The sequence below is a fragment of the Symphodus melops genome (assembly GCF_947650265.1).
Source record: "Symphodus melops genome assembly, chromosome: 11".
Taxonomy (NCBI): Eukaryota; Metazoa; Chordata; class Actinopteri; order Labriformes; family Labridae; genus Symphodus; species Symphodus melops.
In genome coordinates this window covers 1,150,116-1,163,721 of record NC_136701.1, presented here as the reverse complement: position 1 = coordinate 1,163,721, position 13,606 = coordinate 1,150,116, and the positions used below count along the sequence as shown (strand labels likewise).

At 47.4% G+C, this 13,606-nt stretch overlaps 1 protein-coding gene across 5 annotated transcripts in view; it reads right to left on the bottom strand.

The window, feature by feature from the left end:
* Positions 1 to 690: 690 nt before the first annotated feature.
* The window catches only part of exoc3l2a (exocyst complex component 3-like 2a), a 14,135-nt gene continuing 1,219 nt past the window's right edge, over positions 691 to 13,606 (bottom strand). For 2 of the 5 annotated variants that reach the window (XM_079354991.1, XM_079354989.1), the window contains exons 2-13: positions 12,003 to 12,554; positions 10,172 to 10,386; positions 8,100 to 8,850; positions 7,894 to 8,008; positions 7,545 to 7,655; positions 7,351 to 7,451; positions 7,052 to 7,162; positions 6,798 to 6,933; positions 5,602 to 5,724; positions 4,573 to 4,728; positions 3,089 to 3,210; positions 691 to 1,538 (exon numbers count right to left, since the gene is read on the bottom strand). In XM_079354991.1, coding sequence (XP_079211117.1) covers positions 1,205 to 1,538; positions 3,089 to 3,210; positions 4,573 to 4,728; positions 5,602 to 5,724; positions 6,798 to 6,933; positions 7,052 to 7,162; positions 7,351 to 7,451; positions 7,545 to 7,655; positions 7,894 to 8,008; positions 8,100 to 8,850; positions 10,172 to 10,386; positions 12,003 to 12,520 — 2,793 coding nt within the window. In that variant the 5' untranslated portion in view covers positions 12,521 to 12,554 and the 3' untranslated portion in view covers positions 691 to 1,204. Of the gene's footprint in view, positions 1,539 to 3,088; positions 3,211 to 4,572; positions 4,729 to 5,601; positions 5,725 to 6,797; positions 6,934 to 7,051; positions 7,163 to 7,350; positions 7,452 to 7,544; positions 7,656 to 7,893; positions 8,009 to 8,099; positions 8,851 to 10,171; positions 10,387 to 12,002; positions 12,772 to 13,127; positions 13,159 to 13,606 lie in introns of those variants that run through there. The other 3 variants (XM_079354987.1, XM_079354990.1, XM_079354988.1) reach the window with 3 other exon arrangements.

The window sequence follows — 13,606 nt, the reverse complement described above, 5'->3', positions numbered from 1 at the left end:
GAGAGCGGCTCCATCGGTCCAGTCTCCCCAGTCAATGGGGTTTTTATTTCCAGCAACAGATCCGTTTCATTCACAGTAAAAGTTCAACACGTTTACATGTCCAGACATTATAACCTCACATACATGTAGACTATATACCAGAGGATGGGTACATACGATGATGGCTAAATACAAAACATCCTAATGAGATAAAGGTCGTATATTTGGGTTCGGACGGACCGATCTTCCAGATTTGCTTTTGAGCGTGCGATGGTTGATGATGTCATCGCATTGCAGACGGGGGGCGGGAGAATCAGCGTGACGGGCAGGTAGCTGCGTTCAGCTAAAGGTGGCAGATGGGTTTTTGTCGCCGGGTACTGATGGTCAACGTGGACTAGCCCAAGTTCAGAACTGACCGCTACTTTGCGTTATCACTCGCTCGCTCTCTCTCTCTCTCTCTCTCTCTCTGTCCTTTCTCTCTAAAAAAAAACTTCACTTCTTTCAGCCGTCTGGGAATTTACATCGTGTTTGGAAACCCAGAATATAAAATAAAAAAGCGTTCTAATTACGTCCTCTTGTGTCGTCTCCATCTTTACATCAGTGAGCGTCTGAAACGATTCCAGGTGAGCGCCGGTCCAACATGAAAAACTGACACTTCCTAGTTTCCTCTAAGCTTCCTGATGTCGGGGGGGGGGGGGGGGGGGGGGGGGGGGTGTCGTCCAATCAATTGTGTGAATTGATTGGACGGCATGCTTCACACTGAACGCTCCGTCTGTGATTGTTGGACGTGCAGAGCAGCACATAAAGCTATCATTTAGCTTAGCATCACTGAGCCTCCTGGATCCACACGCGGCACGCAGGTAAGACTTTGGAGATGAACGTCATGAATGCACGATCACTCATGTCGGCAAAATAAAAACACAAACAGGCCTCGGACTGGAGTTGGGCTTTTAAAGTGAAAGGTCAGGACGGCCCAGTCAAACCAGGCTAATGTTAGCATGAACGCACTCAAGCTAATGTTGAGCTAATACAACACACAGCCTGTTTCACATTTCCATTCATGCACATCTGGAGACGGAGAACGAATGTGTCAGTCAGCGAGCGTGTACAGTACGTGCAGTACCTGAGGTCAAGTCTCTCTTTACGTGACTGCTAACAACGTTTGGTACAATCAGTTTTTGGTCAAGGTGCATGAACATGTCATCTTCCCTCCGAACACCAGCAGCTAGTCGTCTCTGTGCAGTCTGTGCACGTCCTCCGTGTTCTGCTCCTCCGCAGAGCGAGGCGTGGCGTTCCTGGCGCCGCCGCCGCCGCTGCTCCTGCGGCTCCTCCTCAGGCGCTGCTCCGAGAACCAGTTGGAGACGGTCATGGCGAGGCGGAGGAAACCCAGGCTGATGCAGTGGACCTCCGAGGTGACGGGGATCTCGGAGAAGAGGGCGTGGTCGCGGCACACGAGCGCGGTGCGGCACTCAAAGTCTTTGACGATGTTGAGGATCTCTTGGCGCTCCGCCTGCCGCATCATCCCCCGAATGTTGAGCAGGGTGGAGATGTGCTTCTTCCTGTGGGGAGGAAGGATGCGGGGAGGAAGAGGGGCAGACTGGCGTTAATGGGAATCAGGTCTGTTCGGTGTCGTCAACGGCAACCGTGACTGTGAGTCAGAGTCGCGGCTCTTTGAGTCATGACAGGCGCAGACATCTCGCTTTATGGTGAATAAACAGATTTAAGAACAGAATATCAGGTTCCTTCTTTTTTTTTAATTTTAACTCTTTGAATGGAGTTTGAAAAAAACCAACCTCAGGAATCATCACATTAAGAAACTTTTTTTCTTGCGGGCCAAAATTGTGGCGTTAGAATCGCTCACGGCCCACAGGGTTGGTTTGTTTTTTTTTGTAATATTGGAAGAAACTTTTTGTATTTTGACCTCTTCAAAAAATAATGTAAATACACAATAACTAATTGCAGTGGGAAACTGTTGTGTTCTAATTTTTTGGAAAGAATAGTCAGGCTTTTATAGGTCTCCCTCGATAACATGAAAAAGAAAAAAAAGAACGAATTATGCCATCTGATGAGGCCTGGGGCCAAAATCTTCTGATTCTTCGATTTGAAGTCAAGGGCAACAAATGGCCCCCGGGCCGCACTTTGGACACCCCTGCATTAAGCGTTTTAAATAAGATCACATTTTCAAGGTGGGTCTGTACGGTCACGCGTGTGAGGATATCAAACCGCACAAGACGAGGACCGACCGAGGACCCTGAAGAAGAAAAAAAACAACCTCTTTTGAAATGCTGAACTCCAGCAGCACATAAAGAAAAAGGGAGAAAATGTGAGAATGTGGAAGGAGAGAGAGAGCGGTCTCCACGTGGCCCCCGTGACCTGGTTTTTTCACCCATTAAACGACTCTGTACTGGTAAACAAAGCCGGAGCTGGAGCTGCGTGTTTGAGGGATTGATTGAGCGCTCGTGTGTTGGCGAGGTCAAGCGTGCATGAATGGACTGAAGGAAGGGCCGCAGCCTTTCATCTCCTAAAATACCAGCAGGGGATGCCATGCAGTAAACAAACAGTGAGTTAGCAGCTCTGCAGGTCTGAGCGACAGCTCTCCCCCTCTGACTCACTGTGGCACCAGTCTGTCTCCTGCAGGGTGGCAGGATCAGGAAGTACTCGGCAGCAGCTTCCTGTCTGCTCCTCGGAGGGGAATGCGTCAAACGCGGTCGTAGGTTGCCGGCCGTCACCTGAGTCTTAATCTGTGAACAAACAGCCTGAGCGCCAGGGACCCCCCCCCCCCCGTCCCCCCCGTCCTCTCAGCCTCATCCATTCTCCAAACAGACCCGCGTTCCTCTCCAAAAATAGCAAAGTTAATGTAGATTCGTTTCCGTGGTTCTTTTTCCTTGTTTTGATCCATTGTGACAAAAAAAAAAAAACATACATGGTCTTACATTTTTCTTCACTCTGGCTAACGGCCAAAAACAGCACAGCGAATGTGTCGCAGTAAGCGAAAAAAAAAAGGAATATGAGACCTTCGGGGGTACAGTGTTATAATATCTGTTTTTATAGACGCTTCCTGTTCGCAATAAATCAGATCCACACACAGTTAATTTATTAAAGGCCTCACCGAATATCTGGAAACTCTTTGACCAGAACGGCCACCTCCATCTGGATGGAGGGCGTGTCCTCCAGCAGGATGATGTCAGCCAGGTGACTGATGACGCTGTCCAACCAGGAGGAGCTGGACTCCTGCAGGGAGAAGACAAACAAACGGTTCATTCATATCTGAGAAACTCATCATCATAGACGCATCACTCAGAACTGGATCCAGGAGATACAGCCGGGGATCAGATGTCTCAGGTCCATCCGAGGGGGGAAACACAGAAAGTCACCGCTGAGAACATTTGGTACCATTGGAAAGAAGCAGCACCTCATTGGACCGGAACAAACCGCCGCTCTGCATGCTAACCGTCACCATGTCGAGTTTTTCAGAGACAGATTTCCCGTCGGTTCTCGTCTCCTCGACGACGATGTTTCCGTTCATGAGAACATGTGATCACATTTATCCCGTCCAGATGGGACGACGCCGGTACTGAGGCTAAAGTCCTCATCGCACCGGTCGCAGGTCGGACTACCAATCCTGTCGCTCTCTCTTTAGCTCACCTCAAGTCTCAGAAAAAGAACTTTACACTGTGTGAGGCAGCCTGGATTGAAACCATTAACTGATTATGAAGAGGTAACAAGTCGCCTGATTTATAATCTGATCCCTTTATACAACCAGTCAAGTCGCCCCCTGCTGGCCATTAGAAAGAATGCACATTAAAGCTTCACTTTAAGAAACCGAGAGGCCGAGTGCTTCGACTACATGAAATGATATTTATTGTCATCATTTTGTCCCCTGATAAAGAAGTCGTCTTTTGAAGAGGATCCAAGTAGAGCAGCGAACAATCAAAGCTTGAGAGGAAGCGCGGAGTAATGCCTCCAAAAGGCCAGAGGCCAAACGTTTCGGTGATTTACTCGGAGAAAAACAAAACCCCACCTCTGTTTTTCTAGGTCCTGTTGTTCCTTCAAACGCTCCGGATGAGAAAGGCGAATTCTTTGGCCTGGCATTTTCTCTAAAAATACACGACGTCTTTTTTAGACAGCCATTAAAAACTCCCTCCCCGCAAGTTCCTCAGTTTCCACAGATACTTCTTCCCACTCCTCCGCAAGAAAAAAAAAAAGGGCCATCAAGGCCATCCGAGAGCAGGATCTTCAAAGCCAGCCAGCTGACAGGAACAGGAAGATCCTTCTGAACACAGCGGCTTCCTGTTGTCAGCCGAGGTGACGGACACTTGTTTGAACTCGAGCACAAAAAAAAGGGGGCAAATGCCACACTGTCCCCCCCCCCCCGCCTCCACCCGTCCTGCTAACGTAAGCTCGACCCATCAATCTCCATCTCCCCGACAGCAGCCATTTCTCCGAGCTCGCTCCTGTATCAACACTGTCAGAGTTGTTCCTGACCTAGGAAGCGAGACGGTCAGGCTCCTCACACTCTGCACTCCCTGAACAGGATTTCAGGAATCAGCATTTATGTAAAACGAGTCCGATCACGTTTACTGTCACACTCACCAGATCCTTAAAGAGTCCTTTCAGCTGTTTGGCTTCGTCCTGCAGACGGATAGCCATCCTCTTCCTCATCTTGGAGGATGTGCAGATGACGCGTCCGCGCATGACGGCTCGGACGTACTCCACCAGGACCCTCCGGTGCACCTCGCCCACCAGCGTCTGTCAGACGGTCACAAAATGAAGAACTCAGGACACATGAACAAAACAAAACCCACATTTGTAAAGTGAGCTGGATGTGACAGATTTTTTTTTCCCCAGGTACAACGTTCCTGTGAAGGTTTGAAGAATGCAGCAGGAAACGTTCAGGAAACGCGTGCGAGCCGGCGGATGATGACTTTCTATGTCACAAGACTCGTGAAGTGAGTGTTATTAGTGCACATAATGAAACTGCGTCAAACTCTTTCCTGCCTGCCAGCGCCTTGTTTTCCACCCGCTGGTTGATAATTTGTCCAATTACAAGAAGCGCCGAAACTTTTCTGTCAGAGTCAGACTCGTTTCCACACAGCAGTCCGGAACGGATCGGTACGGTTTGGTTCGATTAAGCCCGATCCCGTTTGTGTTTCCACAGCCACCCGTGCCTTATTTGGTAGGAGGCGTGTGAGCCGGATGACGATAGCCGCTACATAAATTACATCATTTGATAGCAGCTAACCGCTAACAGCTAATCGCTAACAGCTAATCGCTAACAGCTAATCGCTAACAGCTAACCGCTAACAGCTAACTAATAAATTCAACAAAACAGAAAACGCAACAGAAACAAAACCAACGAAGAAGACATCCAGCAGTCTCCTCTGTCACTGTCATGTGACTCTTTATTACAAGAACGGGACGGTGGGACGGTACGGATCGGTTATTTGGGAATCTTTCCCGGCTGAACCGAGCCGGACCGCTCGGTGGAAACGGGGCTTTTGTCTGCCATCTTGGATTACAGCGCCACAGTCTTCATGTCATGACCCGGCTCCTGACACTTATATAATATGTGTTTATCAGCAAGTCAGGAAACTGTGAGGCGTGAAATCCTGAAGCGAGTACCTGATAAGGCGGAGCGTCCATCCTTCGGAACTTCTTGAAGTGTTGTTTGATGCTGGCTTCGATGGCCTCAAACGCCTCCGTGTTGTTCAACCACTTCCTCTTGATGAGTTTATCAAAGAAAGGCTGCAGCGACAACAAAGGAACATTCATGTCAGAAGCACACGGATGTGTAACGTGTTCACTTTCACTTCAGCTCTTTGAGTGCAATCAAAGAAAGCTCTTGACTTTAGAGCAGGGGGTCCAAAGTGCGGCCCGGGGGACATTTTTGGGTCCTTGAGGGGATTTTTTGCGGCCCTTGACCTCAATCGAAGAATCAATAGATTTCTTCATTTTTAGTTATTTTTATTTTTCATGTTAGCAAGGACTAAAAATTATTCATAAAATAGAAAATTCTGAATGTTTGTTTAATGTTTTTTTCTTCCTCTCTTTTTTTAACAGCTTTGATTATTTTCCACTTTTTTTGAGAAAATTAACCTTTGCATAATTTTTTAACCATTTAATAACCTGAGCTAAGTACAAAAAGCTTTTACAAAAAAAATAACCTTGTTACAGACAGATTAAATAAACACTAAACTTTTTTTTTTGTTTTTGATTCTGATCGACAAAGTCTGACTATTTTTTTCCCCAAAAAAATTGAAAATATTTTCTCACTGTAATTAGTGATTGTGTTTTTGTAGAGGTCAAAAGACAAAAAGTGACTTTCAGTATTATTTAAAAAGAGAAAACCTGTGACCCGCGAGCGATTCAAACACGACCGTTTTGGACGCCGTTGCTTTAGAGCAGGGGTGTCCAAAGTGCGGCCCGGGGGCCATTTGTGGCCCTTGAGTGGATTTTTTGTGGCCCTTGACTTCAAATCGAAGAATCAGAAGATTTTGGCCCCAGGCCTCATCAGATGGCTTATTTCGTTCTTTTTTTTCTTTTTCATGTTAGCGAGGGAGACCTACAAAAGCCTGACTATTCTTTCCAAAAAATTAGAACGCAACAGTTTCCCACTGCAATTAGTTATTGTGCATTTACATTATTTTTTGAAGAGATCAAAATACAAAAAGCTCCTTCCAATATTAAAAAAAACAAACAAAAAACCCTGTGGCCCGTGAGCGATTCTAACGCGACAATTTTGGCCCGCAAGAAAAAAAGTTTGGACACCACTGACTTAGAGCGTTCCAACGTTATGAAGTGAGACGAGACCGACTCACCCTGATGTGCTCAAAGAGTCTGTCCGACAGCACCCTCACTGATTGGTTGATGATCCTGTCCAGCGAGGAGTCGGCTCTCTGGGCCGACTCGTCGCTGCCCTGTGGGTCGCACTGCCTGCAGCGCTCCACCAAGGATCTACAGAACAAACAACAACAACAACAACAACAACAGTTAGCGAATCCTCCAACAAATACCTGCAATCCTCACCAATAAATGTTGAATTATTCAGTGGAAAAATCTAGTGATTGTCCACCTGAGAGGAGGGCAACAGTTGACCAGAGCGATGGTCCTGGAAACGTATCCGTCTCCTCGATCTCCAAACTCAGCCTGAGTCTCATGAAACATCTCGGCCTTCCTCTGGAAGCTGCAGGCAGCGTTTCATTAGAACAGACTGTGACTGATTCAACATGCAGACCAATCAGAGCCCTCAAATCTGTAGATTTTGACCTCATGCAATGATATTTTTGATATTTTTTGTGCACGTTTGTTTAAAAGCCGATTGTATTTTCTTGCAAATCGTTTTGAAGCCTCTTCCAATCAGCATGAACTCACTTGTAGAGAAAGTCTGCCAGTCCACTCAGGCTGCAGCGAGCCACTCTCGCCCCGAGAAACTGGTTCACAGATGTCGATCTGTCCAAGTCCACCTTTACTCTCTGGAATCACATGTGCAAAAAATGTGTACGATGTCATTTTACGAGTCGGTCTCAGAGGCGTGTGTCAAAGTGGAAAATGAAGTGAAATCGTACCTGGATGACGGAGCATGCCAGGTGGGACTGAAACTCTTCTATGTGCAGAGTCTGAGCCCATCGTCTCTCCTCCTCGTCCAGAACCTGAATCAGCTCGACTGTCACCTTCTCCTGAAAACCACAGCTTACAATTAAAACTCCACGTCCATGGCGTGAGCCGTGCCAGGAAGTGGACGGTCATGTTCCTGTGTGACTGACTCGTCAAGCAGGATCGACGCATACCAAACATGTTCACCAATTTATCATGACATGTTCGATTCTGTATCCAAAACATTGTCCTTCAGTCGAAGGTTTGATCCACAGAACAGAACAGCATGGCGGTCATGTTTTATACAATCAGTCGTCTCACCCTGACGATACTGATGCAGTCTTGTTCCAGCCGGTCCACTGTGTCTTGGGGCAGAATGGGCTCCAGAGGGGAATATGTGATAGGGGTCGTCGCACCAATCGTTCCAAGGACATCCCTAGGAAAAAAGAAAGGAAAAAAATGCAGCTCATTAAAAGTTTAGCTTCCAGGTTTGTTTCTAACTCTGCATGTCTGATGATGAATCCCACCTGTTGTAGATGTTGTAGAACCAGTCCAGCAGTGAGTAGACGTCTGTAATCTGCAGCGGGCCGCTTGTGATGCTCCGAAGACGCTTGGCTACGGCTCTGTGGTAACTTTCCACGTACACCTGGAAGGCTGCAAACTCCTCCGGGTAAATGGACACGGCGTTCCTCCTCGCTGCATCCAAGTCATCCACCATCCGGCTCCTGAGGCGCTCCAGGTACGAGGCCAGCTGGCCGGCCTGCGTGTCCACCTGATGGGGCAAGCTCCAGTCGGCGGCTTCAGCCACAGCCAGCCTCCACTTCATCTTCAGCCGCCTGGGACGCTGGCTGGGCTGGATGTGCGGCGCCTCTCGCTCCGGCGTGTTCTCCTCTCTGAAAGCCCAGACGGAGTCGGCATGTTCCTCCTGTTGGATCACCAGCACCACCAGCCCCAGGTTGGGACCGGCACTTGGCTGGCGAAGAGATTCTCGTACGACATCCCACATCTCTCTCTGCAGGGCCTCGTACAGGAGCTCCACGTCTTTAGCTTTCCGCCGGCCTGAATCCAGCGTCGCGTTGGAGCTGAGGGATTCATCCAAGGATAAGGACGATAAGGGGACGGTGCCAGGAGGGGGGCTGGGACACAGGTTGGGAGTGAGGCACGGAGAAGAAGAGGACGGCAGCAGAGACAGCAGCTCACACTCTCGCTCCAGCTCCTGAATGTGTGTGTCAGCCAGAAGAAGGTCCCTGTTGTTTACCAGCTGCAGGATCTCCAGCACTGTTGGGAAGCAAGTCGAGAAAAGGGCTGAAAGTTTACTCACAACAGTCACAAAAGTCGAGACTGGCTCAACAGAAAGCCGCTTCAAAAGTCACTTGAGTCCCCCAAGAAGAAGCATCTGTTGTCATGCATGAGCCAAAGCTGGGTTATTGTGGCTCATTCTTCTATTCCGAGCGAGGTTCCCCGTGGAGTCTGTGAACTGCAGCTCGGTTGAACGTCTATCTGGAGGAAGCGCAGTCATTTCCTGATTTCGCAGTCTGGTGGTGATTGAACCCAGTGACTCAGGGACCTGGGGACCGCTCAGCCTCATCAGAGAGTCGTCTAGGATTGGGAGGAAGTACTGCTGAAGTTTAACCAGGAGGTGCTACTGGAGTTATGTGACATACAGTTTGTGTTTTTACAGCACAAACCAGGGCTCGCCAAATCACCTCGGTCTGATCAGATTTTAAGAATTGGTTGCTGTTGACGCCGTTTCCTGTTTCCTGTTTTTGAGCCAAATCTCCCCCATTTGGTGGAAAATTAATAAAGTCTATCCTTTTCCTTACGTTGCAAAGAAAATCCACCTTAAAGTAAGAGGATTTAGCTGATACTGACACGCCAGGAAAAAGGGATTTCTAACGTTCATGAGTCTGAGCTATCGAACTTCTTTAAGGCTCCTGTGAGTCCAACTTCGAAGTTGGTTCAGTTTTGGTGGCTGCTGCAGAAAAAGCAGCTTGTTCCTTTGTTGATCTTTAAAGCCCCTGAGAGGAGTCTTAAACAGACTAGCGACACTTCTTTATGACCACACGAGACCAGATTGACTTTCCCTTTATTCAAATCTTCTCAGGTATGTTTGGGCCCTCTGAAAACATTCATTAGGGGCCCCTCAAACCAGCATCCATACTTATTTTTCCAGTAATAATGCACACGACAATCAGCAGGGCATTGAGAGTGAGTGCTGTCAGATGGGGCCCCACTAGGGGGGGGGGGTCGTTGCAAAATTTGCACATTTTGAGGAAATGCTGCGGTTTAAAGTTTGTCAGTTGTCGGGGGGGGGGGGGGGGCCCTACTCGCCTGGGGCCCCAAGCAGTGTGTCTCTGTTAATCTTGAGTACAGGCAGCTGCAGCCAGGGGGAAGGTGTCGGACAAGACCGTTTACAGCATGCTAGGGAAACTTTATTTAAACGTTGCATGCGGCTAACACTCAAAGGAGAGATATTTTTGATTTTCTTTGGTTTGGGAATTTTTTGAAAAGTTTCTGCTGCATCGTCTGACAGCGACCCTGCAGAAGGAGTGACACGCATAGGAAGCTTTAAAACGACTGGTGGTATGGTGACTGTTACCTGAGAGGGGCTCCCTGGTTCTCACTGTCGGCTCCTCCTCCATCGATTCCTCCTCGGCCTCCTGGGAGGACGCCTTGTCTGACATCGACTCCCTCTTCAGCAGATTGACCATCCTGAGGAAGGAGGGCCGCCTGGAGGCCTCCACCTCGCCGTCGGTGCTAAGGACCCCGCAGGGCAGGCTCTCTCTGCGCTCCTCCTTACGTCGCCCTGTGAACCTGCGCAGCATCCAGAAAGAGAAGAGCATGACTGGCTGCAGACTGGACGGATCCACTACTGATGATACACAACATGCACACAGTCCACAGCTAGCACACGATGTTTACACTGCACTGGACAGTTTAGCTACGTTGGAATGCCACACATGCACACATCTGTTAAACTGTGCTGCTGCATGTCTCGGTTAAATATAGTCCCATTCAACAAGCACACAACACGTCAAGGAAAAAACAAAAGGAGGTTCCGTGCATCAACAAGTGGCTGTAGCTTATTACATAACTCTGCAGGAAATAAGCAGGCTATCGTCGGCTCTATAATTAACCCGCAGTGACCACGCCCCCTCTGGGACCTGCTGAATTATTCCTCACATCTGTAGCGCCCAGCTGTGCTGAAGAGGCTGCACTCTCTGCATTGTTGCTAGAATTTTACATCAATGTTTTTTTCCTATCGAGGAACTTTTTTTTTTTTTTTTTTTAAATATATAAAATATATATTTAAGATAATCACTGGATGCTGATTTTTTCCTCAAATTTTTTTTTTTTAATTTGGAAAATTAATTTATTTTAAGTGTTTTCCCTCCTATGGACTACTTCAGGGTTGACGGATTTTAACGGAGCAATGAATAACGTTTAAAAACATCTGCTGTCGCCTGACCCACGACAGATGTGACGATGCATAAAATAAAAACATGCAAAGACGAGATAAATGCTTCATAAAACTCCTCATCATATAAAAGATCATGGAGCTTTTTGTTTTATCTTCTGTTTGCACAAAATCATCACTGACGCAAAACACACTTTATCAGGGGCGCTTCTCGGCTCTGTTGGGGCCCCAAGCAAACATTCATTAGGGGCCCCTCCAACCAGCATCTAATATTATTTTTCCAGCAACAATGCACACGACACCCAGCAGGGCGTTGACAGTGAGTGCTGTCAGATGGGGCCCCATTAGGGGGGGTTCCGACTGTCGTTGCAAAATTTGCACATTTTGAGAAAATGTTTGTGGTTTAAAGTTTGTCAGCTGTTGGGGGGCCCCCGACTCGCCTGGGGCCCCAAGCAGTGTGTCTCTGTTACTCTTTAGTACAGGCAGCTGCAGCCAGGGGGAATGTGCCGGACAAGGAGACAAGTATGAATGAAAATGAAATTTACAAAATGAAATTTTGCATCGACAGTAGGGGGTTTCCTAATGTCGTTGCAAAATTTGCTCATTTTCAGGCAATCTGGTTAAAAGTTTGTCAGATGTTGGGGGGGGGGGGGGGCAAAGCAGTTACTGTGAGACGATTGGCTGAGGAGAAGTAGACATTTCTTAAACTTAAGGATTGTTACATCGAGGCCGGTTTAATCAGACAACATGACTCTAGAGAAATGTAAATATATAAATCAGTGCACTGAATGGCATCTCCCTAAATACAGTGTGAAACTCAGACTCATGTAGTGCTGATTAGACGTTTCACTGTTTTTACATGAGTCACCTGAAACTTTGTACTCTATAAATTACACAAACACAAATTAACCTCTACTGTATCTTAATGTTTAAACATTAGGGCCTCTGTATTAACGCGTGTTAATAAGCAGCTGATAAAGAGGAGCTTTAAGGTGTGAACTCGTCCCCTCACCGTAGCAGGGTCATAATTCCCTCAGAGCTCCGGCGTATTCCTTTCTTTTTCTCCCGCTCAGTGGGGAGAGTGTTCGAGTCCCCCGGGCTGTAGTGTGGAGAGTTGTGACCCCACACGTTGCGTCCTGATATGCGGAGCCCTTTCCCCAGTTTTCCCAGGGTTTTCAGGGGTGACGATCCACAGAGCCGCTCCAGAGTCCCCCTGAGAGGCCTCCCCTTCGGGTTCCCGGCCCCGTGCCTCTCTGCGTTCACCTCGTTCTCCTCCTCTTCACCGTCACGGGAGGACCTGAGGTGGAGGTGCCCCCCCATGATGAGCCCCCCGTCCCCTCCGTTCCTCTCGTCCTCGTCCAGATCCACGTCATCGAACGGGTTCAGGCTCTTGTTCAGGTCCTTCAGGCCGTTCAGATCGTTCAGGTCCCTGAGGTCCAAGTCCAGCCGGGGCAGGATCAGCTCTCCGTTGACTCGGGGGAACTCGTGGCAGCTCTTGGACCTTCCTGGGAGATTCTTTAGGATGGGCATGGTGGCAACTGATTGTTTTTTGTTTTTTAACAAACTGCAAAAGAAAGAAAAAAAACTGTTTTAACAAATTATTGAACCAGCAGCAGGTTTTAAAATGTCCCTGATGTGGTGCACGAGTCGACAACGTCAGGCTGAAAATTCAACTTGTGACATCTGAACAAGTTTTTTTTTTTTTTTTTTGGTGGCACATCATGTCAGACAGTTTATATAATCAGAATGTAAAACATCCGTTCACATGAGCAGACAGGAAGTGAGTATTTGTGAACACGCTGCAGAGTCATCGATGTCAAATAGAAGAATTATTTAGAAGGGAAACAAGATATTTACAGATGACACATCTTTAAAGTAAAATGATTTTTAGTCAAAAAAAAATAAGCTCTGGGGATTTTGATTGAAAAGTGAAAGCAGTGAATATTTCACAATCACAAAGATGCTGATCTGTGTTGTTTCCTTGTTGGCTCGATGACAGTGAATCTCAGTTTCAGCTCATCCTGTTGTTGGTGATATAAAGTGATTCAGATCGTCCACCACACATCAGGATCTTCGTCCTCTCATCTGGACCTGAATGAAAGCTTCACCCCCCCCCCCCACACACACACACACACACACACACCCGCTGAGTGTGTGAATGTTCCCTCCTGTTGATTCTTCACTGTTTCATGATTCAGTTTGTACTTTTCCTCCGTGTTTCTGCTCTTGTGTCCCTCCTGTCCTGATTGTCCTCACCTGTGTCGTCAGTCTCACCTGTGTGTATTTAGTGTGTGTTTCTTCCCCTCTGTGTTTGTTGTCGTATGTTGTGTTTGATGTTTGTTCATGTTTCCCCTCTTTTTGGATTTTTATTTGGACTTTTGAATTCAAAGTTTTACCTATTTACTTCAAATTAATATTTTTTGTTTCCTGCACTTGGCTCCTCCTCCTTTGTTTTTCAACTCAAGTTTTTTTTTTTTAAGTTGCAATTTTTACGTCAAATACACGCACACACACACACACACACACACACACACACACACACACACACACACACTTGTTACTGCTCTATGTTCAGAGATGTGAAACTCACCTCAGACAGGCCGTTTAGTGAGAAGA